The sequence below is a fragment of the Ascaphus truei genome, chromosome 23 (assembly GCF_040206685.1).
Source record: "Ascaphus truei isolate aAscTru1 chromosome 23, aAscTru1.hap1, whole genome shotgun sequence".
Lineage (NCBI taxonomy): Eukaryota > Metazoa > Chordata > Amphibia > Anura > Ascaphidae > Ascaphus > Ascaphus truei.
The window spans coordinates 1,323,722-1,346,659 of NC_134505.1; the positions used below are offsets into that span (position 1 = coordinate 1,323,722).

Genomic DNA, 22,938 nt, shown 5'->3' on the forward strand with positions numbered 1-22,938 from the left:
AGTGGAAGCGCTGTATGGCCAAGAGATAATGGTGAAAGGCAAGGTTGGTGAAAAAACAAAAATCTGCGCTCATATATGGGTAAAATAGTAGGTGAAGTGATTCTAAAACAAAAAAAGTGAATACGACCTTATAGGGATGAGGTTTGATGCAGCTGTTCAAGTGGAAGGCTCAGCACTCCAGGCTAGTACAGAAAAAAAGAAAAGGAACAGCGCAAAAACAAAGACCTCGTAGTGTAATATATTTATAAAAGCAATTTATAAAAAAAGGGTGAGTATTGTACGTACATCAATTAGATAATCACAGCATGACATGTTTGGGACATGTTACCCATCTGTAGACAGCAAATCACAGTCGCGATGCAGGACTTGAAGATCTTTTCCTCTGATAGCAGGGGCACAGGGTCGTGTAGGTCAGGGTAGGTCAGGGTCGTGTGGGTCAGCTCGCTGTGTTCGGGACTTGTTGCCGGTTTGGCGCCATCTAGCGCGACGCGACTCAGACACTAACAGACGCCATTTGATGACGTCAGACGCCACCGTGGACTTGTCCGGAAGTGGAGGAACTCGTCTGAAGCTGCAGTGATACCGCCAGGGACTGAGAGGGATCTCCAACAGCGAGCTGACCTCCGCGACCCTGTGCCCCTGCTATCAGAGGAAAAGATCTTCAAGTCCTGCATCGCGACTGTGATTTGCTGTCTACAGATGGGTAACATGTCCCAAACATGTCATGCTGTGTGATTATCTAATTGATTTACGTGCAATACTCACCCTTTTTGTATAAATTGCTTTTATAAATATACTACACTACGAGGTCTTTGTTTTTGCGCTGTTCTTTTTCTTTTTTTCTGAAAGTCGGGGTTGCATGCCATTTCCCAGAATCCCTTGCTGCAGTGGAAGCGCTGTATGGCCAAGAGATAATGGTGAAAGGCGGGGTTGGCGGAACCTGTGAATGCGCTCGGACTTGATATTCTCATCGCTTCGCACCAAAATCCCATCGTTCCCGTGAAAGTCGCTTTACAGTGTTTTTTTTTTTTTTTAAAGATGGCGGATGACAAAATGGAGCAGCTCAGGTTCATAAGCAATTCCAATAATATATTTATTGTGTATATCTTTTTTTTGAAGATGAGAAACGTATATGGACACAAGGTGGTGAACAGGGGGCTATGAAGCCTGAAATGGAAGCGGGTGTTGGGGGGGTGTGTCTGTGCTTGGGAAATGAAGGTGGTTTTGCCCCGGGGAGGGGCAGAATGAATCTCCGTGGATCAGCGTCTCCGGTAACAGATGGGCCCGCGTTGTCCCTCTCGCTGCGGTGGTTTCTCCGGAGGGTCGGTGTCGTCGTCGGAGCTGCTCTCCATGTCGCTTCGATCGTCTCTGGTTACCTGTTGGGTGGGGGGAGGGGGGAAAGGGCACATGGATGGCAAAGGTGTGGGCTCCTTCCCAACAGAGACGCGACATGCTTAAAGAGGGTCAGTCTGCCCTGTGTGTATATGTAGGCAATACATAAAGGTATATATCTGAGTTTGTACATATACACAAGGTAATGCATGAACGATCCCATGTATGAATACATTACCAGTCCTATTACACCTCTCAGCTTCTTCCCCCTCCCCTCCTCGTCATCCCTTAACCCCGTAACACAGCCCCCCCCCACCCCATTCAGGTTCTGATCAACCGTGACGCCCCGTGGTACCTTCCCCTTCCTGTACACCTTGACCACCATGCTGCAGATAAACAGCGACCAGTATATGTGGAGGGCGAGCATCAGGATCGTGAGCGCGGTGTAATACTTCCATGCGCCCGTCCCCGCCAGCGCCACCTCCGAGTCGAAGATGACCGGCTTCCCGCACCTGTCGCCACCGGAGAAGACCAGATTTGTTACTGGAAAGGACATCGGCTTTCATACGGGGAGCCCGCAACGCTGATCCAATGTGGGGCAAAGATACGATACCCGGAGTAGGAACGCGGTATTTTAGCGCCCGGGGCAAGTTTCACCAACACCTCTCACACCCCCCCCAAAAAGTTGTGAATCTTTTGTATGTTCACACACAGACACCCTTTGTCCCCCTTTTATTCCTCTCCTCCCTCAAGTCTCTCTCTCTCCCCCTCCCCCAGTCTCTCACTCCCCCCGCCAGTCTCACTCCCCACTCCCCAAGTCTCTCTCTCTCTCACTCCCTCCCCTCACCACCATTCTCACTCCCCTTTCTCCCCAGGTCTCTCCCACTCCCCTCTCACCCCTCCCTATGTCTCCCTCTCCCTCCCCCCCCCACCAGTCTCGCTCACTCCCCTCTTCCCAAGTCTCTCCCACTCCCCAAGTCTCTCTCTCTCTCACTCCCTCCCCCCACCACCATTCTCACTCCCCTCTCTCCCCAGGTCTCTCCCACTCCCCTCTCACCCTATGTCTCCCTCTCCCCCCACCAGTCTCTCTCACTCCCCTCTTCCCAAGTCTCTCCCACTCCCATAGTGTCTCTCTCTCCCCAAGTCTCTTCCCTCTCTCTCTCTTTCTGCCCTCCCAATTCTCTTGTGCCCTCATGCTCCCTCCTGCTCTACACACCAGCCTGCCCTGCGCCCCCTACCCTGTTGTGCCCGGGGGCAGGTGACCCACTTGCCCCCCTCTAGTTCCGCCTCTGACAATATCCACGAGTGTGTCTGCGTGTCTTCTCCATTGCCCCGTCAAACAGTGGTTAAGCTGCAGACGAGGATTCTGGGTAGTGACGGGCAAATGAACACCCCATGGGAGGGTCACTTTTAGCTTCCTACACTGTTTCGACATGGGCTGCAGCTTCGAGCTTTTGCTGCATTACAGCCGACACTGCATCCAGGAAGTGCAGAGCCAGTGGCCCCGCTCAGAGACGGCTCTTTCAACCCTTTACCGTCACTGATCCTGCGTTGACAAGCTGGCAGCGGTTGTGATAGCAATCGCCATCAGTTTATGGTGGGTGAAACAGTGGCAGAATGCCCCTACCAAACACGGCACAGCAAATCTAGAGACCCCAGGAGTGCGGAACGGGACTTTCAGCCACCGCCGTTTCGCCGCTGCCCGTTAGGGATGTTAGGGTAAGGGGTTAACGGGTTAAGGTTTTTACAGTAAGTAGTTCAGGTTAGAGTTTTTAGGGTAAGCGGTTAAGGTTATTAGGGTACGGAGGTAAGGTTATTAGGGTAAGGGGTTACGGTTATTAGGGTACGGAGGTAAGGTTATTAGGGTAAGGGGTTACGGTTATTAGGGTACGGAGGTACGGTTATTAGGGTACGGAGGTAAGGTTATTAGGGTACGGAGGTAAGGTTATTAAGGTAAGGGGTTACGGTTATTAGGGTACGGAGGTAAGGTTATTAGGGTAAGGGGTAAGGGGTTACGGTTATTAGGGTACGGAGGTAAGGTTATTAGGGTCGGGGTAAGGGGTTACGGTTATTAGGGTACGGAGGTAAGGTTATTAGGGTCGGGGTAAGGGGTTACGGTTATTAGGGTACGGAGGTAAGGTTATTAGGGTCGGGGTAAGGGGTTACGGTTATTGGGGTAAGGTTATTAGGGTCGGGGTAAGGGGTTACAGTTATTAGGGTACGGAGGTAAGGTTATTAGGGTCAGGTAATGGGTTCAGGTTATTAGGGTAAGGGGTTACGGTTATTAGGGTCAGGTAATGGGTTCAGGTTATTAGGGTAAGGGGTTACGGTTATTGGGGTACGGAGGTAAGGTTATTAGGGTACGGAGGTAAGGTTATTAGGGTCGGGGTAAGGGGTTACGGTTATTAGGGTACGGAGGTAAGGTTATTAGGGTAAGGGGTTACGGTTATTAGGGTCGGGGTAAGTGGTTACGGTTATTGGGGTACGGAGGTAAGGTTATTAGGGTACGGAGGTAAGGTTATTAGGGTCGGGGTAAGGGGTTACGGTTATTGGGGTACGGTGGTAAGGTTATTAGGGTAATGGGTTCAGGTTATTAGGGTCAGGTAATGGGTTCAGGTTATTAGGGTAAGGGGTTACGGTTATTAGGGTCAGGTAATGGGTTCAGGTTATTAGGGTAAGGGGTTACGGTTATTGGGGTACGGAGGTAAGGTTATTAGGGTACGGAGGTAAGGTTATTAGGGTCGGGGTAACGGGTTACGGTTATTAGGGTACGGAGGTAAGGTTATTAGGGTAAGGGGTTACGGTTATTAGGGTCGGGGTAAGGGGTTACGGTTATTGGGGTACGGAGGTAAGGTTATTCGGGTCGGGGTAAGGGGTTACGGTTATTAGGGTACGGAGGTAAGGTTATTAGGGTCGGGGTAAGGGGTTCAGGTTATTAGGGTAAAGGGTTCAGGTTATTAGGGTCAGGTAATGGGTTCAGGTTATTAGGGTAAAGGGTTCAGGTTTTTGGGGTACGGAGGTAAGGTTATTAGGGTAAGGCGGCCCCGCGCTTACCTTAGGGGGAGAATGATCAGGCGCGTGATCATAAACACCACCGCGAATACAACAAAGAGCGCGTTGCAGAGGGTCTGGCAGCGGACGTAGTTGGAGATTTTTCCAGCCTAACAGATAAAGAATACACCATTATCTATATATCTATATATCATGAAATTCACACGTCTTAGACAAGTCTGCAGCCCCCTGCCTTTCACCATTATCCCCCAGCATACAGCGCTCCCACTGCAGCAAGGGATTCTGGGAAATGACATGCAGCCCTGCCTTTCACCATTATCCCCCAGCATACAGCGCTCCCACTGCAGCAAGGGATTCTGGGAAGTGACATGCAGCCCCGCCTTTCACCATTATCGCCCAGCATACAGTGCTTCCACTGCAGCAAGGGATTCTGGGAAGTGACATGCAGCCCTGCCTTTCACCATTATCGCCCAGCATACAGTGCTTCCACTGCAGCAAGGGATTCTGGGAAGTGACATGCAGCCCCGCCTTTCACCATTATCGCCCAGCATACAGTGCTTCCACTGCAGCAAGGGATTCTGGGAAATGACATGCAGCCCTGCCTTTCACCATTATCGCCCAGCATACAGCGCTCCCACTGCAGCAAGGGATTCTGGGAAATGACATGCAGCCCTGCCTTTCACCATTATCGCCCAGCATACAGCGCTCCCACTGCAGCAAGGGATTCTGGGAAGTAACATGTACCCTGCCTTTCACCATTATCGCCCAGCATACAGCGCTCCCACTGCAGCAAGGGATTCTGGGAAATGACATGCAGCCCCCGCCTTTCACCATTATCGCCCAGCATACAGCGCTTCCACTGCAGCAAGGGATTCTGGGAAGTGACATGCAGCCTTTCACCATTATCGCCCAGCACACAGCGCTCCCACTGCAGCAAGGGATTCTGGGAAGTGACATGTACCCTGCCTTTCACCATTATCGCCCAGCATACAGCGCTCCCACTGCAGCAAGGGATTCTGGGAAATGACATGCAGCCCTGCCTTTCACCATTATCGCCCAGCACACAGCGCTCCCACTGCAGCAAGGGATTCTGGGAAGTGACATGCACCCCGCCTTTCACCATTATCGCCCAGCATACAGCGCTCCCACTGCAGCAAGGGATTCTGGGAAGTGACATGTACCCTGCCTTTCACCATTATCGCCCAGCACACAGTGCTCCCACTGCAGCAAGGGATTCTGGGAAGTGACATGCACCCTGCCTTTCACCATTATCGCCCAGCACACAGCGCTCCCACTGCAGCAAGGGATTCTGGGAAGTGACATGCACCCTGCCTTTCATCATTATCGCCCAGCACACAGCGCTTCCACTGCAGCAAGGGATTCTGGGAAGTAACGTGCAAATGAGCACACCGTTCCACCTTTTGCCTGAAATCCATTTTTTACATGGAACCCATATAAGCCATTTTTAAAAAACATTTTTTTGTTTTTGTTTAATATTTACGGTTTTTCGTTTCGGGGCTGGGTCTCTCTTCCAATGCATTCCCGCTTTCCCACGCCGGGGAAGATCTCCGCTCCGCGGAGCTCAGATGCTCGCCTGGCGCAGGGAAGCGGCGCGTTGGAAGACCAGGCGCCTCGGGGTCAGTGAAGGTATTGGTTCATTGCCGGAGCGGCGGGTCAACAGTGACACCCGGTGGCCGTTGCGAACGTTACAGCTGCTGATCTGGTTTAAAGCGGCAGACCCAACAATATCCTGCGTGTGTTTACCCATCAAGGTTGAAACATGTCTGTGAGTGGGTTTAATGGCTTTGCATCTCATCCCAGCCTCTTTCTAAAAGCTGTGTTTAAATCAGCATGCATTGGCTTGAGGATTTGCTTGTGTAATACGAGCTTGAGACAAAAGGTGGCACTGTGTGCTCATTTGCATGTCATTTCCCAGAATCCCTTGCTGCAGTGGAAACGCTGTGTGCTGGGCGATAATGGGGAAAGACAGGGTTGCAGACCTGTCTAAGACATGCAGATGAACATACAGTAATATTTACAGTTGCTTTATTTTTTATAAATCAGTTCTGTACTCTGAGAAAATACTTGTAGCATTTAAAAAAAAAACAACTGACATTTTTAATGTATTATAATGTAACAGGCATTTGTTGTTTCTATAGCAACCATTTACAAAGTCACATCCCCTTCCTCTTCTGAAACAGGCTCTGGCACACGCCCCTTTTTTGAGCCCTGCCCCCTCTCTCTAGCAGCGCACCAACTGTATCAAGTGACTGCCCGGTCACATGACCTTCCCCACAGAACTTTGCATCTTGGGTCCTCTTCTGCTGCACTGACAGCCATTTAGTGATTCCCCGTGCCAAATCTTCGCCGATCGATCACAGGAGACCGGATCGATCGGCAACTTAGCAAATTACTTATCATTGTGTGGGCTGCATTGATGCGCATATAAAAGGGGTGTAGAGGGGGGGGGGAAATAAAGATAACGGCAGCTTGGACTGCAGCTTTAAAAAGGTGTATTTCCCCCCAAAATAAGCGTGTGGTCTTTGTGAGTTCAGAGTGACGCCCCTATGAGTTGAATTGGTAACTAGGCCCAAAGCCTGCAGTATAGTACCCACATGGCTGTTTATTCTCGCGTGTTCCACGTCGCCGGGGACCACTGAGCACTTTTCTGTGCCGCCTTCGAAGAGACTCATCGGAGAAACTCTTATCCGGAGCGCCTCTGACGAGCCTCTTTGAACGCCAGTGATGTCACAGAATGGGAGGGGCGGGACCCCCCCCCCTCCGAAGCGCCATGCTGGTCCCTCCGATATATGATGACATCACCACCCGTGCTCACCTCCAGGACGATGTCGGCGATGTCGTGGTACAGCATGGTGAGGGCGCCGATCCGGGTCATGTTATGGTAATAGGAGCCGGCAATGAGGAGGATGGTTGCGTTGTGGTGAACAAACATAATCAGAAAATCCTTAAGAGAGATGGGACAGATTTAATCCTGGTTGTTACTGTGTGTGTGTGTGTGTGTGTGTGTGTGTGTGTGTGTGTATCTCTGTCTTCGTTGTGTGTATCTGAGTGAGCCTGCTCTGTGTGTATCAGTGTGCGTGTGCGTATCTGTGTCAGTCTGCTCTGTGTATTTGTGTGTGTATGCGAGTCAGTCTGCTCTGTGTGTACGTGTGTGTGTGTATGTGAGTCAGTCTGCTCTGTGTATTTGTGTGTGTATGTGAGTCGGTCTGCTCTGTGTGTGTGTGTATATGAGTCAGGCTGCTCTGTGTATCAGTGTGTGTGTGTGCGTCACACAGAGCAGACTGACACACACACACTGATACACAGAGCAGACTATCAGTGCGTGTGTGTCAGTCTGCTCTGTGTGTATCAGTGTATGTGTATGTGAATCAGGCTGCTCTGTGTGTGTGTGTGTCAGTCAGTCACCTATGTGTATATGTGTATGTGAATCAGGCTGCTCTGTGTGTGTGTGTGTGTGTGTGTGTGTGTGTGTGTGTGTGTGTGTGTGTGTGTGTGTGTGTGTGTCAGTCAGTCACCTATGTGTATATGAGTCAGTCTGCTCTGTGTGTATCGGTATGTATGTATATATATTTTTATGTGTCATATATATATATATGTGTGTGTGTGTATGTCAGTCTGCTCTGTGTATTTGTGTGTGTATGTGAGTCAGTCTGCTCTGTGTGTGTACGTGTGTGTATGTGAGTCAGGCTGCTCTGTGTATCAGTGTGTGTGTGTCAGTCTGCTCTGTGTATCAGTGTGTGTGTGTGTCAGTCACCTCTGTGTATGTGAGTCAGTCTGCTATGTGTGTATCGGTATATATGTATGTATATATATTTGTGTGTGTGTTTGTGTATGTTTGCGAGTCAGGCTGCGCTGTGTGTATCGGTGTGTATATAATATATGTATATCTGTGTGTGTGTGTGTGTGTGTATGAGAGTCAGTCTGCTCTGTGTGTGTGTGTGTCAGTCTGCTCTGTGTGTATCGGTGTGTATATAATATATATATATGTGTGTGTGTGTCAGCCTGCTTTGTTTGTATCAGTATATATATATGTGTGTGTGTGTGTGTGTGTGTGTGTGTGTGTGTGTGTGTATGTGTCTGCCTGCCTGCTCTGTGTGTGTGTATCGGTGGATATGTGAGTCAGTGTGTGTGTGTGTGTATGTGAGTCAGCCTGCTTTGTTTGTATCAGTGTATATATGTGTGTGTGTGTGTGTGTGTGTGTGTGTGTGTGTGTGTGTGTGTGTGTGTGTGTGTGTGTGTGTGTGTGTGTGTGTGTGTGTGTGTGTGTGTGTGTGTGTGTGTGTCAGCCTGCTCTGTGTGTATGAGGGACCGACCCGTGTGCATTTCTTACCTTCCTCTTAATATCTAAAAACTGTGAGAAAACCAACGATCCATAGAAGGCCAATTCTACCATGTAATGGACGTATTCTTCTGTGGAAATCACCTGCAGGAGACCAACGGCTTTCTATCAGAACCAGCCCGAGCAGGGCAGCATTTCCCAGCCGGGGGGGGGGGGGGGTCACAGAACACCAACCCGGGGGGGGGGGGGGGGAAGCACAGAACACCAACCCGGGGGGGGGGGAAGCACAGAACACCAACCCGGGGGGGACTCCGAGTGACAGAACAGAGACTCAGGGGACGGCCAACCCCAGTCCTCAGGGGCCACCAACAGGCCCGGTATTAGGAAGATCCCTACTTCAGCACCGGTGGCTCAATCAGTCCCTGCTTCAGCACCTGTGGCTCAAACAGTCCCTGCTTCAGCAACGGTGGCTCAGACTGATTGAGCCACCTGTGCTGACGCAGTGATCTCCTTAAATCCTGGCCTGTTGGTGGCGTTGGCCCACGCCCCTGGCATAGTGTGCACAGGTAGACCCGAGAGAGTGGAGGTGACAACAGACGCGCCCAAGGAATGGCACATTTCCCGGCACCCGTAACCCCACACAAATATACCCCAGTGTGGAATCCTTATGGGTTATTTTGGGGGGCGCGCGGGGGGGGGGGGCTTTAAACTCGATCGTGTTCCGTGCAGGCTGGCCGCAAAGACCAAGCAAAAGGCTCGTGTAGGGGAAAGGGGGGGCAGTATAAAAAGACTGGGGTACCCCTGTAGTAGGACAATGTTGAATACACCAAAGTGGGGAAGACCATCTATCAGACAAGGTGCAGTCACGGGACCCCCAGGTAAGGGAAAAACAAATATATTTGGGGGGGGGGGGGGGGGAGGCGGGATAATATTCTTACATATGACGGGTTGTCTTTCCAGCATTCTCTGCCGTCCCAGATCCAATTTGTCTGCAAGACGAGGGAAACACAGGAGGCTTACAATGCAGCGACCTGTAGTTACGGGGCAGCCCCTGGAAAAGTGGGGAGTTCGGGGGGGGGGGGGGGCAACGCTGGAGGGCCCGGAAATAAAGACGCTCGCGCGCCTCTCCCTGGCGCTTCGCTCACCTTGCTTATGTAATTCCAAGCGTACAACACTGCCCACGTGTAGAAGAGACACCGCCACCTGCCAAAAGGGGAGAAACCCGCATTTTCGGGGTCACGCGACGGGCCCATGTGTCCTAAACGGTGCTGTCCCAGAAGACTTCCTTGACGTGAACGGGTTGTAAGGAGTCTTCCGGATCAGCTGCCTCTTAGCAATGGGCCCAATCTTCCTTTTATCAACATAAGATCAATGCAGACGTTGCACATGCTTCCCTTAGAGTGCAAGCTCTTGTGCGCAAGGACTCCACTTACCTATAGCGTCCGTATGTGGGGAAGTTTCCCCACCGCACACTTACATGCTCTCGCAAAACTTCTTCTGCGTGGAGGGTTTATCCTGCGCACCCCTCTGCTTGAACCACGTCTTCACCTTCGGGGTGTCCCAGGACAGCTGCCTCGCCAAACTGGCGACGTGCGGCCTGCTTGGCTTCTGGAAACAGAGCGAAAGGAGGCGTTCAGCGGAAACGGTAGGGGGGGGGGGAGGTTTGGGTCATCCGGCGTGACCCTAAAAAGGACCGGCGGCTCCCGTGTGGGCGAGACGCAGGGTGTGCCTCGATTAAAGAAAGAAATCGTTGGTCTCCATGGGTCATTTTAAAGATAACATGGCAAGGGAGGTCTAAATATCAGCGCCGCCATCCAGCTGGACCATCCCAAGCGATGGCCGTCAGGGTTTCACTCTGGGTGCTGCCGTGTTCTGCGTCTCCCTGCTGTCCGGCGGTCGCCACCTGTGATGTCTCTGCCGGTGACGGCGACACTTTGGAGATGTCGGATGGGGGGGGGGGGGGAAGAGGGGGGAGTTTGAAGACTATGACTGTAATATTAAGTGTTTATTTAGCAGGGATATGTCCCCCCCACTCCCCTCCCCTGGCGTTAGAAGTATCTCTGCTGGTGGATCGTGGAGTGACATTGCATCGCCATGTCATCTGGGAAGAGCGGGGCGTTCTTGATGACCGAGCTTGAACACCCCTGACAAAGCACGCCATTGCAATTCCATACCGTGACGACGTCTGCCGGAACTCACCTTGGCTATGTGCTTGTACACCTTCTCCAGAATCACGTTACCCGGCATCGGCTCGCTTTCTTCTATTCTTAGCCAGCGAGCGAGGGGTCGGAAGACAGCCCTGCAAGACACACACACAGGGGTAACAGGGCCAAGTCGATGGGAATACGGTGTCTTTATTGCCAGTTCTACGTGGCTTTTATATGGATCGTTTTACTTTGGACGTATTCATTGTATTTTCGAAGGGTATGGATGGGGAACGGGTCGTTCTTGACTACGTCGAGGAGATACTTCCCCAGTGTTTGTTACTACGTGAGCCTTGCTATAGGTTTTTTTGGTGTTTCCCCAAACCCCCTTCACCTTGGTAGTGTGTGTGTGTATAAACAGATGATACCGCACACACAAACAAATGATTAATGGCGACTTATTAGCCAGATCAACATTTTGGTTCCCAATGGGACTTTTTTTCCCCCCCAGTCGTCTACCATCTTGAAAAAGGTCCCGTTGGGGATCGAAACGTCTGATCTGGAAGGAGATACAGAGAGTTTCTACAACAACATTTCACTGGAGAGGGCTGTAAGGTGCCAGAAGGGGTCTTATAGAATAGCACCATTTAGGCAATTTGGCCATTGATCTTCCTATGCCTCAGGCACCAAAATGAGATTGCAAGCTCCCTTGCCATGGGAGGGGCCAGCGAGGCCTTGTGTTAAGATACAAAGGGTCACTGGGTTGGTCCTCACCTCCCTTGCCATTGTGGGACCTGTAGTCCTGTTCTTTGTGTTTAGGAAAGATGGGACTACAAACCCCAGAATGCTAATAGACAAGGCAGAGAGGGTGCACTGTTGGTTACCCAGTTAGTTGACAGGTAGGATAACCAGAAAGGCACTAAGTCTACGGCAGGAGAAGTAGGGAGAGGAGGCGAGAAAGGTATTTATGGGGCTAATTCTACTGTACATTGACAGCAATAGGGGAATTTTTCGGCCGAAGACGGCCCGATCGACCACTTCGGCAGATGTAGAATAAGCCCCGAAGTATGAAGATAGTTACCTCTCCAACAGATATCTGGTAAGGCCAATAGTTAGGATCAGAGGAACCACAATCAGAAGGTCCTTCGCTCGGCGTGCTTCTGGGCCACCAGCTTGGTGACCGGTGTCATTCGCGGGAAAGTAGGTCATCAGCTGGTTGTCTAGCCAGCAGGTCAGGTAGGGAACCCAGGAGGTGCCCTCAAAAAGGTTTCCATCCGTGAGGGAAGCCATCTCCTCGCCGCCCACTGCCTGGTCAGGTTGGCATGGCACTGCTTGAACAATAATACAAGATTCCGCCCACGGTATTAGAAGTCTCGCCCAAAGTCTTTGAGGTCGCTAATATTCTGTCTCTTGTACCAGCCCGTTGGGTGTCAGAGTGGCCTGAGACATATTGCAGAACTAGAGCAGCAAAGACTTAACAATAACCATATTCTTTCTTACATAGCGCCGACGGGGGGCAGGCACAATAAGTCCCTGTCTGAGGAAATCGAACACCTTCCAAGTCTCAGCCCACCATGTTTACAAACGGACTTAAAGAAATAACATGTCACTGGCCCAGTAAGGGGTCCCCTAGTGACCACTAAACATGTACACTTTGGTCCTAGGAGGGACTGACCCCATAACATGTCACTGCCCCAGTAAGGGGTCCCCTAGTTACATAGTAGATGAGGTTGAAAAAAGACATAGGTCCATCAAGTTCAACCTATGCTAAATTTAGTCAACAGATACTTTATCCTATATCTATACTTACTTATTGACCACTAAACATGTACACTTTGGTCCTAGGAGGGACTGACCCCTTACACATGTCACTGCCATTAGTCACTTTGCCCCTAGGAGGGACTGACCCCTTAACCATGTCACTGCCATTAGTACACTTTGCCCCTAGGAGGGACTGACCCCTTAACCATGTCACTGCCATTAGCACACTTTGCCCCTAGGAGAGACTGACCCCTTAACCATGTCACTGCCATTAGTACACTTTGCCCCTAGGAGGGACTGACCCCTTAACCATGTCACTGCCATTAGTACACTTTGCCCCTAGGAGGGACTGACCCCTTAACCATGTCACTGCCATTAGTACACTTTGCCCCTAGGAGAGACTGACCCCTTAACCATGTCACTGCCATTAGTACACTTTGCCCCTAGGAGGGACTGACCCCTTAAACATGTCACCGATGACAACAACAACTTTTCGATTGGGTGACCCCGCCGCCATCTTTGTTTTTTTCCTGGCAAGCACCGGCAAAAGCGAACAAGTAAATATCTCGGGGGAACCCGGAAGACGGCGGCTCAGCTCCTTAGGGCCTCATGGTACATAGAAAGACCTAGATTTTCCTCCGAGAAGCTGACACGACATCACAAAACGCGTCGGGGGGACGGGACGGCGTCCGGTTTGGTGTTTTAGCTCTGGGATTTTTTTTTTTTTTTTTACGGAATAAATCCTATTGCTACCGCAGAAGCGCGCGCCGCGTTTTTGTAGATTGTTTGGGCCCCGGGCCTTTTGAAAACGGCGAGCGCGCGTTCCTTCCCATGACGAGAAGGGTTTGGAGCCTGCGGTTGGTCGGGCCGGGGTTGCAGATACATGTGTTCCTGATCCGTTCCGAGCGCGGAGGGTTTCCTTACGCGGGGAACGGAGATGGATCTTGGTGTTGGTGGCAGCACCTATGCCATGGGAAACGGAAGCCCCAGGAGGGACAGAGCATGTACGTCATCGGAGGCGCGATCCGCCCTCCCAAAGGAAGGAAAAGGAAGCAACGGGCTGTTTGTGTATTAATGGTGTAGACAGGTGGGTGGTACTCCTAATACACAGGCATCAGGGACACTTAGCTCTCACCCACTCCTAATTCACAGGCATCAGGGACACGTACCTCTCACCCCCTCCTAATACACAGACATCAGGGACACGTACCTCTCACCCCCTCCTAATACACAGGCATCAGGGACACGCACCTCTCACCCCCTCCTAATACACAGGCATCAGGGACACGTACCTCTCACCCACGCCTAATACACAGGCATCAGGGACACGTAGCTCTCACCCACTCCTAATACACAGGCATCAGGGACACGTACCTCTCACCCCCTCCTAATACACAGGCATCAGGGACACGTACCTCTCACCCCCTCCTAATACACAGGCATCCGGGACACGTACCTCTCATCCCCTCCTAATACACAGGCATCAGGGACACGCACCTCTCACCCCCTCCTAATACACAGACATCAGGGACACGTACCTCTCACCCACTCCTAATACACAGGCATCAGGGACACGCACCTCTCACCCCCTCCTAATACACAGACATCAGGGACACGTACCTCTCACCCACTCCTAATACACAGGCATCAGGGACACGTACCTCTCACCCACGCCTAATACACAGGCATCAGGGACACGTAGCTCTCACCCACTCCTAATACACAGGCATCAGGGACACGTACCTCTCACCCCCTCCTAATACACAGGCATCAGGGACACGTACCTCTCACCCCCTCCTAATACACAGGCATCCGGGACACGTACCTCTCATCCCCTCCTAATACACAGGCATCAGGGACACGTAACTCTCATCCACTCCTAATACACAGACATCAGGGGCACATAACTCTCATCCACTCCTAATACACAGACATCAGGGACACGTACCTCTCACCCCCTCCTAATACACAGACATCAGGGACACGTACCTCTCACCAGTCCTAATACACAGGCACCAGGGACATGTACCTCTCACCCCCTCCTAATACACAGGCATCAGGGACACGTACCTCTCACCCCCTCCTAATACACAGATAACAGGGACACATACCCTCCTAAGACACATACCTCCCTTAAATTGGGGTTACATTAAGTGTGTGTTGTTTCTTGGAAGAAATCAACCAAGGGACTCCTTAGGTGTAAATTCTGGGGGTAGAATTGGGGTGCGTGCGAGGATCTTTGGGGTGTATACCTGCTCATTTTAGTGCCCCGTGGGGAGGCAAGTGGGCATCCAGTTTGTCGCCCACCCCTTTCACACACACACACACACACACACACACACGCCAGGCAAGTCTACGGTGCATCTGATGCGTGTAGGGTGACCCTTGTGAACACTATAGGGGGAAACTGATGTGTCATAGTGATCCTACTGAAGTTTATAAGGGAAACTGATGTGTGTAAGTGCGTGATCCTACTGAAGTTTATAGGGGAAACTGATGTGTGTAAGTGCGTGATCCTATTGAAGTTTATAGGGGAAACTGATGTGTGTAAGTGCGTGATCCTATTGAAGTTTATATGGGAAACTGATGTGTGTAGGTGCGTGATCCTATTGTAGTCTATAGGGGCAAGTGATGTGTGTAAGAGCGTGATCCTATTGTAGTCTATAGGGGCAAGTGATGTGTGTAAGAGCGTGATCCTATTGTAGTCTATAGGGGCAAGTGATGTGTGTAAGAGCGTGATCCTATTGTAGTCTATAGGGGCAAGTGATGTGTGTAAGAGCGTGATCCTATTGTAGTCTATAGGGGAAACTGATGTGTAAGAGGGTGATCCTATTGTAGTTTATAGGGGCAAGTGATGTGTGTAAGAGGGTGATCCTATTGTAGTTTATAGGGGCAACTGATGTGTAAGAGGGTGATCCTATTGAAGTCTATAGGGGAAACTGATGTGTAAGAGCGTGATCCTAATGTAGTTTATAGGGGCAAGTGATGTGTGTAAGAGCGTGATCCTATTGTAGTCTATAGGGGAAACTGATGTGTAAGAGGGTGATCCTATTGAAGTCTATAGGGGAAACTGATGTGTAAGAGCGTGATCCTAATGTAGTTTATAGGGGCAAGTGATGTGTGTAAGAGCGTGATCCTATTGTAGTCTATAGGGGAAACTGATGTGTAAGAGCGTGATCCTAATGTAGTTTATAGGGGCAACTGATGTGTGTAAGAGCGTGATCCTATTGTAGTTTATAGGGGCAACTGATGTGTGTAAGAGGGTGATCCTATTGTAGTTTATAGGGGCAACTGATGTGTGTAAGAGGGTGATCCTATTGTAGTCTATAGGGGCAAGTGATGTGTGTAAGAGCGTGATCCTATTGTAGTCTATAGGGGCAAGTGATGTGTGTAAGAGCGTGATCCTATTGTAGTCTATAGGGGAAACTGATGTGTAAGAGCGTGATCCTATTGTAGTTTATAGGGGCAACTGATGTGTGTAAGAGGGTGATCCTATTGTAGTCTATAGGGGCAAGTGATGTGTGTAAGAGCGTGATCCTATTGTAGTCTATAGGGGAAACTGATGTGTAAGAGGGTGATCCTATTGACGTGTATAGGGGCAACTGCATACCCTCCAACAGTACCTATTTAGCAGGGCACCTCTTGTACCTATATCTGCCCGTGTGCCGCCGTAGACGAGCGCTCCACTGTCTCTCTTCCATTGGCTGAAGCTCGAAGGCCCGTCGCCGAAATGGATCAAGAATGAGCCGGTGACAGGGAACGTCGCACTGCGTCTGTTCTACGTCTATACGCACACCGGTATAGCCAAAGAAATCCCGAAATATGGCAGGGGGTGAGGGGGGGAGCTATCCTTTTGCCTAATAAATATATATAATAAATCGCACGTCACAGTGACATCGTAGGAGCGCCACAGTGACATCACAGGAGCGTCGTCGCGGTGACATCAAAGGAACACCACAGTGACATCAAAGGAGCGTTGCGGTGACATCAAAGGAGCGATGCAGTGACATCATAGGAACGCCACACTGACATCAAAGGAGCTTTGCGGTGACATCAAAGGAACACCACTTTGACATCAAAGGCGCGTCACGCTGACATCATAGGAACGTCACGGTGATACCAAAGGAACACCATGGTGACATCAAAGGAGCGCCATGGTGACATCATAAGACCGTCACGGTGACATCAAAGGAACGCCACACTGACATCATAGGAACGTCACGTGACATCAAAGGAGCGTCGCGGTGACATCATAAGAGCGTCACGGTGACACCAAGGAACACCACGGTAACATCAAAGGAGCGCCACGGTGACAAAGAAGCGTCATGGTGACAACGAAGCGTCATGGTGACATCATAGGAACACCATAGTGATATCACAGGACGTCACGGTGACATCACATCACAGCTGCAGCCGGCACGCCCCTGCACCCCCCCAGTGAGGGACTGCTGAGGCTACCTGTGTTCATGTGCCCGGCGGTGGTGGCTCTGTGCGGCACTGACACTAATTACTAGAACAGCCTGGGGGGATCAGCCAACCCCGGAAGTGCCTATGCCTTCTCGGTCGTCATGGCAACAGAGCTTGTTAGCGTCATCGGCCTCCACCAAGATGGCGGGCCGGAAGCGGGCCTCCAACTACGTCAGCAGCCACATCACCAGCCACAGCGTCTGCCGCCCCCACCAAGATGGCGGCCGAGCGCTCGCGCGCCCCCCCCTCCGGGCTGTTCAGGTCGCCATGGCAACACGGGAGCTGTCAACGTTCCCGCTGACGTCGGCAGCAGCGTCATTTTCTCTACCCCCCCCCCCCACCAAGATGGCGGCCAGGCTGTGACAGCCGAGAGAGAGTGAAAGAGAGAGAGAGAGTGAAAGAGAAAAATAAAGGGAGGAGGAGAGAGAGAGAGAAGAGGAGGAGAGAGAGAGAGGAAGAGAGAGAGAGGAAGAGAGAGAGAGAAGGGGAGAGAGAAGGGGAGAGAGAAGAGGAGGAGAGGAGAGAGAGAGAGGAGGAGAGAGAGGAGAAGAGAGAGAGAGGAGAAGAGAGAGAGAGGAGGGAGGAGAGAGTGTAGGAGAGACAGAGAGGGGGTAGAGGGATAGAGAGAGAGGGGATGGAAACAGAGAGGGGAGAGGGATACAGAGAGAGAGGGGGAGAGGGAGACATAGAGAGGATAGAGAGAGAGAGCGCTATGTCCGCGGACGAAATGTCCACGTCTGACGGGGAGACCTGGGCCGGGGAGCGCTGGGCCCCCATAGGGGCGGTGGCGGAGGAAGCGGAGGAGCAGGCCGCCAAGCCGGGGGCTGGCGTGAAGTGGGGTGGGGGTGGCGGCGGCGGGGTAGGAGGGGTGTTGGGCGGCGTCCGGAAGGGGTCGATCCCCCCGGCCGGGGGCGAGATGGCGGAGAAGTTGCAGCGGTTGGAGGAGGAACAGGACCTGCTGAACTCGTCCCTGCTGGCCCTGACCTCGCACTTCGCCCAGGTGCAGTTCCGGCTGAAGCAGATCGTGCGGGCGGAGGACGGCGGGGAGAAGGAGAAGCTGCTGGAGGAGCTGGAGGACTTCGCCTTCAAGGGGTGCCCCCAGGTGATGGGGAGCTGGGGGCAGGAGGCGCTGGAGGACTCGGTGAGTTGGGATGGGTAGGGTGTGGGGGGTGCATAAGCGGTGGTGGGGGGGGTGCATAAGAGGCGGTGGGGTGGTGGTAGGTGCATAAGGGTGGGTTGGGTTGCATAAGGGGTGATGGGGGGGGCGGAGTGCATAAGGGGTGGTGGGGGGGTTGCATAAGAGGCGGTGGGGTGGTGGTAGGTGCATAAGGGGGGGTTGGGGTGCATAAGGGGTGATGGGGGGGCGGAGTGCATAAGGGGTGGTGGGGAGAGGGCACGGTAGAATGAAGGGGGGAGCTAGGGGTGGGGGCTGGTTGGTGAAGATGGAAGAAAAAGGGCAGGTGGGCAGAAGAGTATAGGGTTGGGGCAGGTGGGAAGGGTGAGCGGTGGGGTGGTAATGGGGCAGGTGGATAGAGAAATGGAAGGGGGGTGTTGAGAGAAAAGGGGTCTGGGGTAGATGAGGGGCAGGTTTACAGGAGGGATGGGAGAGGGTGCCAATGAGTTGGGGGGAGGCAGGAGAGGGTTGGGGACATGTTGAAGGGTGGCAAATGTAGAGGATGAGTGGGGAAGGGCAGGTGTTCAGAAGGGGGGCAGGTGGTCACGAGAGGAGCGGGTGTGGGCAGGTGCAGAAGAGGGTGGCGGCAGAGTTTTGGGTATGCGGGCAGAGTTAGAGCGTGCATGGCGAGGGTTGTGGGGGGGGGGGGGGGACTGTGGACAGAAGAGGTTTGGGGACAGATGTAGAGGAGGAGCGGACAATGCTAGGGGCAGGTGGGCAAAATAGTAAAGGGTTTGGGACAGGTGGGAAAGGAGAAAAGAGAAGGGCGAGAGTAGGTGGGCTGAAGAGGACAGCGTTGCATCATGTTGACAGGGTAGTGTTAAGAAGGGGGCAGGTGTAGAGGACGAATGGTGAAGGACAGGTGGGTAGGAGAGAAGTGGGGTGGGTGGGGGGAGAGCGGTCTGGTCAAGAGAGTTGAGGGGGTGGGATGAAAATTTGAACTGAGGACCGTGCCGATGGGCAAATAAACGGGAGCAGGTGTAGGGATTGGGAGAGAGACCGGCTGGTAGAATTGGGGCAGACCTGATAGGGCAAATCCCCAACCACTGTGGCTTCTATACAAGTGCCCCTTACATGCAACCTCCTACCTACCTACACCAACAACCCTTACAGTAACAATTACAGCTACTAATCACGCCTTTTCTAGGTTATATTCCACCTACTCGTGGCAGCGATTGAATAATTTAGGTTACAGCTAGCCCCGCCGATGTACGTAGATCTTCATTTACACAGCGCCATTCACGTACACGGCCTTTACAGCGGCAACACTCGTGAGGGAGTCCCTGCCTGGAGGCGCTTGGAGTCCCTGCCGATCTGTTGCAGAAGCTGTCGCGCGTAAACAGATGGCTGCAGGGGGAGGAGGGTTATAAACACATGAGGGTGTATGGGGCGGACATTTAAACACTCTGTAACCTGTATTATACGCCGGCTGCCTACGTCAGCCTCTTGATGATCTGCAGGTGCTTTTTAAAGAGCCCTTTTGTGCAAGGCCTCTCCCTACTGTGGCTCACCCTTTTGAAAAACAATGCATTTGCACATTGCCCGCGGACATCTGGTGGACGGGGGGGGGGGGGGGGGGAAATGTCGCTTGCCTGCCACCCCCCGGTCCAGCACCGTAGCTGCTCTGCCGCCCCGAAGTCACGCCCCATCGCGCCTTGCATAGCGCCAAGCAAAGCATTATGGGGCGTAAGTTGGGAGGGGGGGGGGGGGGGATATGCAGAACGGGGCCGGCTCGACGGCTCGGCTTCCGAAACCGTGCTGCGGCTGCCACGGCGTGTCCCACCCAATTAGTGCGCTGTCGCCGGCACTATGAGCGCAGCCTTAGAATTCCCTAGTTATACATACAGCTCAACCCCGTTATAGCGCGATCCGTTACAACGCGGATCCGCTTATATCGCGGTGCGCGCGTGGGCTCCCAATTTCCGTACTTATGAATAGTTTACAACACGGTTGTTGGCGTCTTAAATACTTTATTGTACAACGCACACAACGGCACATTATTTCTAACGCCATCCGCTTATAACGCGATGCAATTCTTTGGACGCCAGACGCAGCGTTATAAGGGGGGTTGAGCTGTATATACATATCTACTGCTTTTCTAGAAAAGCTTGCTTCTAGCCATACAAAACACGGCTCTTCCTGCCACCAAGAACCTCGAACAGGGGGCACGACCAGTTGTGTGTGAGCGCCACAGCGGGCAAGCGTCCTCTTAACCCCTACTAATGACCTCTAACCTTCTCTCTTCATTCCCATGCTTTGCCTTGGCAGCAATTGGTAAGTGTCCTTGGCTTTCTTTCATCTACCCATCTATAAATGTATGTTTTGCGTAAGCGCGCGCGCGCGCGCGGAGTCGGCCAACAAGGAAGCCGAGACCATTATACGAGAGGAAGTTCGGACGTTGCGTACACGCTTGTCCAGAAACCTAAACACAAGCAGAGATTTCATGGATCTGGGGGGAAGGAGATGGCCGCCGGCTGACACCTCCTTTACGGGTGAAGTTGCCGGTGTTACTTCCTGGATTCCACCGGGGGTTTTAAAATGGCCGTCCAATAGGGAGCCGGCGCCGATGACGTTGCAGCTTTCCGGTTGGCCGGAGATTTGGCAGCCTTGTTTGGTTTCCCCTGCGGCAGATAATAATCCCCGATAACTTCACCTTGAAGTGTCTCAGGGACCGGGGGGGGGGGGCTTTCCCGGGGCGGAGTTCAGTTTTGGGGACCCCCCCCCCCCCCCTCAGTTGCCACCCTGTGTATATAAAACAAAAATGGAGAGTTTTGGGGGATTGTAACTTTAAGATATTTCCCCCCACAACCCTGTTATTCTGCAAAAAACCCTCAACGTTTTGAAAACAATCAAATTTGTAATTATTTTACCTAAACTAATATGATAATACCTCAAAGCAAAGATTTGTCTGGTTTGTTTTTGGGGCGGGGGCGTTTGGTCTCTGAATGGATGATGGGGGGAGCAGGTCAATCAAGTGTTTACTCAACCTCTAGCCCATCCTGGCCCTGTTAGAGCATATTTATTTATAAAAATGTGTTACCAGGAAGTAATACATTGACATATACCTCTCGTTTTCAGTACGTCCTGGGCACAGTTATAACAATATGTGGTTACATTAAAAGAACAGTACAGTCAAGTCACAGACATTTCATGGACAGATAGAGTTGGGAAATTGGGTGCACGGGATTAGAGGGCTGGTGAGTTTCAGGTTGAAATAGAGAAGCTTTAACATCACCAAACATCAGCAAACGGCTCACCACCCTTTGGCTGCGCCAAAGGCTGTCCGCCGTTGGGGCAACACAGATGTACACTGAATGGGGTTGAGATTCAATGCAGCTGCGAATGCAAAGTTCATTGGTGGTTCCTCTTGGCTCATCTAACATTCCAGTGGGTGGGGTATCTTAGGAAGATAAGGAGGGAGGAGAGAGAGAGAGGGGGCTTTGCCTGGGCAAGCTCTTGTTGAACACACACTCGCATCAGACAAAATGGAGCAGCTGCAGGAAATCACACCCCCCTCCCAAGTCTCGGCTCACTGTGTTTACAAACTGACTTTAACAAAATTAATTAAAAAAAAAAAAACACCTTTTTTTCGTGGTTTGATTTTTAAAAGGATGGGAGGGGCGGGGGGGGGGGGGGTGGGAACATATATCACACAGATTTGACCCCTTCAGTGCTGGAAGTTACTGTGGCCACGCCCCCCTCTCCGGCACTTCCTGGTTGTCCTCGCTCTGACTTTGACGGAAGGCAGTGTCCTCTTCCTCCCACCCCCCACTCTCGCTTCCCCTTCCTTGTAGACCGTGATCAACCTTAATGCCATACGCTGTACGTCCGTAGGGCACTGCAGGGGTTAAACGTCTCACTGGTAACTGCTTACTTTGGTCCCCTTCATACAGCAGCAACCCTCCCCCTTTCCCGTTCTCCCCCTCCTCTGGTTAACACCTCTTCGGCGAGAGAGGCCCAGATCAGGTTTCCTGGTGAGGCTTTTCCAAGATGGCCGCTCCACCGTTTCCTGTCGCATTCTAAGTCACCCTGCCTTCATTTGACACATGGCATCCTTTTTATTTTCTTCCTCCCCCCCCCCCCCCCCCCCCGCGCGCTGTGATAACTAAATCTGCCCCCCTGGTTTTTTTGGGTTTTTTTTGTCTCAGAGCGAATGGGAGAAAAGGGAGCGTATCGAGGCTCAGCGGCAGAAGCAGCGCGAACTCATCGTACAGCTCAAGACCCAGCTGGACGACTTGGAGACATTCGCGTACCAAGAGGGGAACTACGATTCTCTGCCCCCAGTCCATGGTGATGGAAAAACAGCGGGTAAGGATCCGAGCGAAGCGTTCATAGGAACACCCCCCTACTCAAGGGCTGTAAAGCTGCTTCCCACTTCAGTCCCATATATCTGAGTGATGCCGATCTCTGAAGTCTTCTCAGCACGGGGGGGAAGAAGAGCCAGCACCTCACGTGGACTCTTTCAGGAAGATTTTTATTTCGTGGATCAACATTCCGGTCCTCGACTGGGCCCCTCCCACATCTCGAGAGAGGTCCTGGAACACGACCGGAACCCTCGATCCACGAAAATCAACTTCCACGTTAGAGTGTAGAGTGGTGGCTCTTCAACTTGGGACCTGGACCCTTTTTGGGCGTCTCCAAGCCCACCGTCGCAGGCTTACAAAATAATTGTGAGCGCTCCTTCCTTGTTGTAACCTTCAGCGTGGGGGTGGGTGGGTGGATGAAGATGACTTCACGGTATATATGGG

At 52.0% G+C, this 22,938-nt stretch overlaps 3 protein-coding genes across 4 annotated transcripts in view; 1 reads left to right on the forward strand and 2 right to left on the reverse strand.

Moving 5' to 3' along the window:
* LOC142473010 (amine oxidase [copper-containing] 3-like) overlaps window positions 1-22,938 on the reverse strand; it is a 91,472-nt gene that overhangs the window by 65,518 nt on the left and 3,016 nt on the right.
* Window positions 1,069-17,173, reverse strand: LOC142473015 (ceramide synthase 6-like). 2 transcript variants are annotated; one of them, XM_075580166.1, is made up of 11 exons: window positions 17,008-17,173; window positions 11,870-12,116; window positions 10,844-10,943; window positions 10,122-10,252; window positions 9,790-9,847; window positions 9,583-9,633; window positions 8,696-8,788; window positions 7,181-7,309; window positions 4,387-4,493; window positions 1,688-1,844; window positions 1,069-1,376 (listed from the first exon to the last, which is right to left on the reverse strand). In XM_075580166.1, the coding sequence occupies exons 1-11, from the start codon at window positions 17,015-17,017 to the stop codon at window positions 1,260-1,262; spliced, it is 1,200 nt and encodes a 399-aa protein (XP_075436281.1). In that variant the 5' UTR covers window positions 17,018-17,173; the 3' UTR covers window positions 1,069-1,259. The 2 variants fall into 2 exon arrangements, with proteins under 2 accessions (XP_075436281.1, XP_075436280.1); XM_075580165.1 differs by having other exon boundaries at window positions 11,870-12,119.
* RUNDC1 (RUN domain containing 1) lies at window positions 17,174-22,899 on the forward strand. Its single transcript, XM_075580175.1, has 2 exons — window positions 17,174-18,157; window positions 22,339-22,899. Exons 1-2 carry the CDS (start codon window positions 17,651-17,653, stop codon window positions 22,582-22,584), a joined length of 753 nt encoding a protein of 250 aa, XP_075436290.1. The 5' UTR covers window positions 17,174-17,650; the 3' UTR covers window positions 22,585-22,899.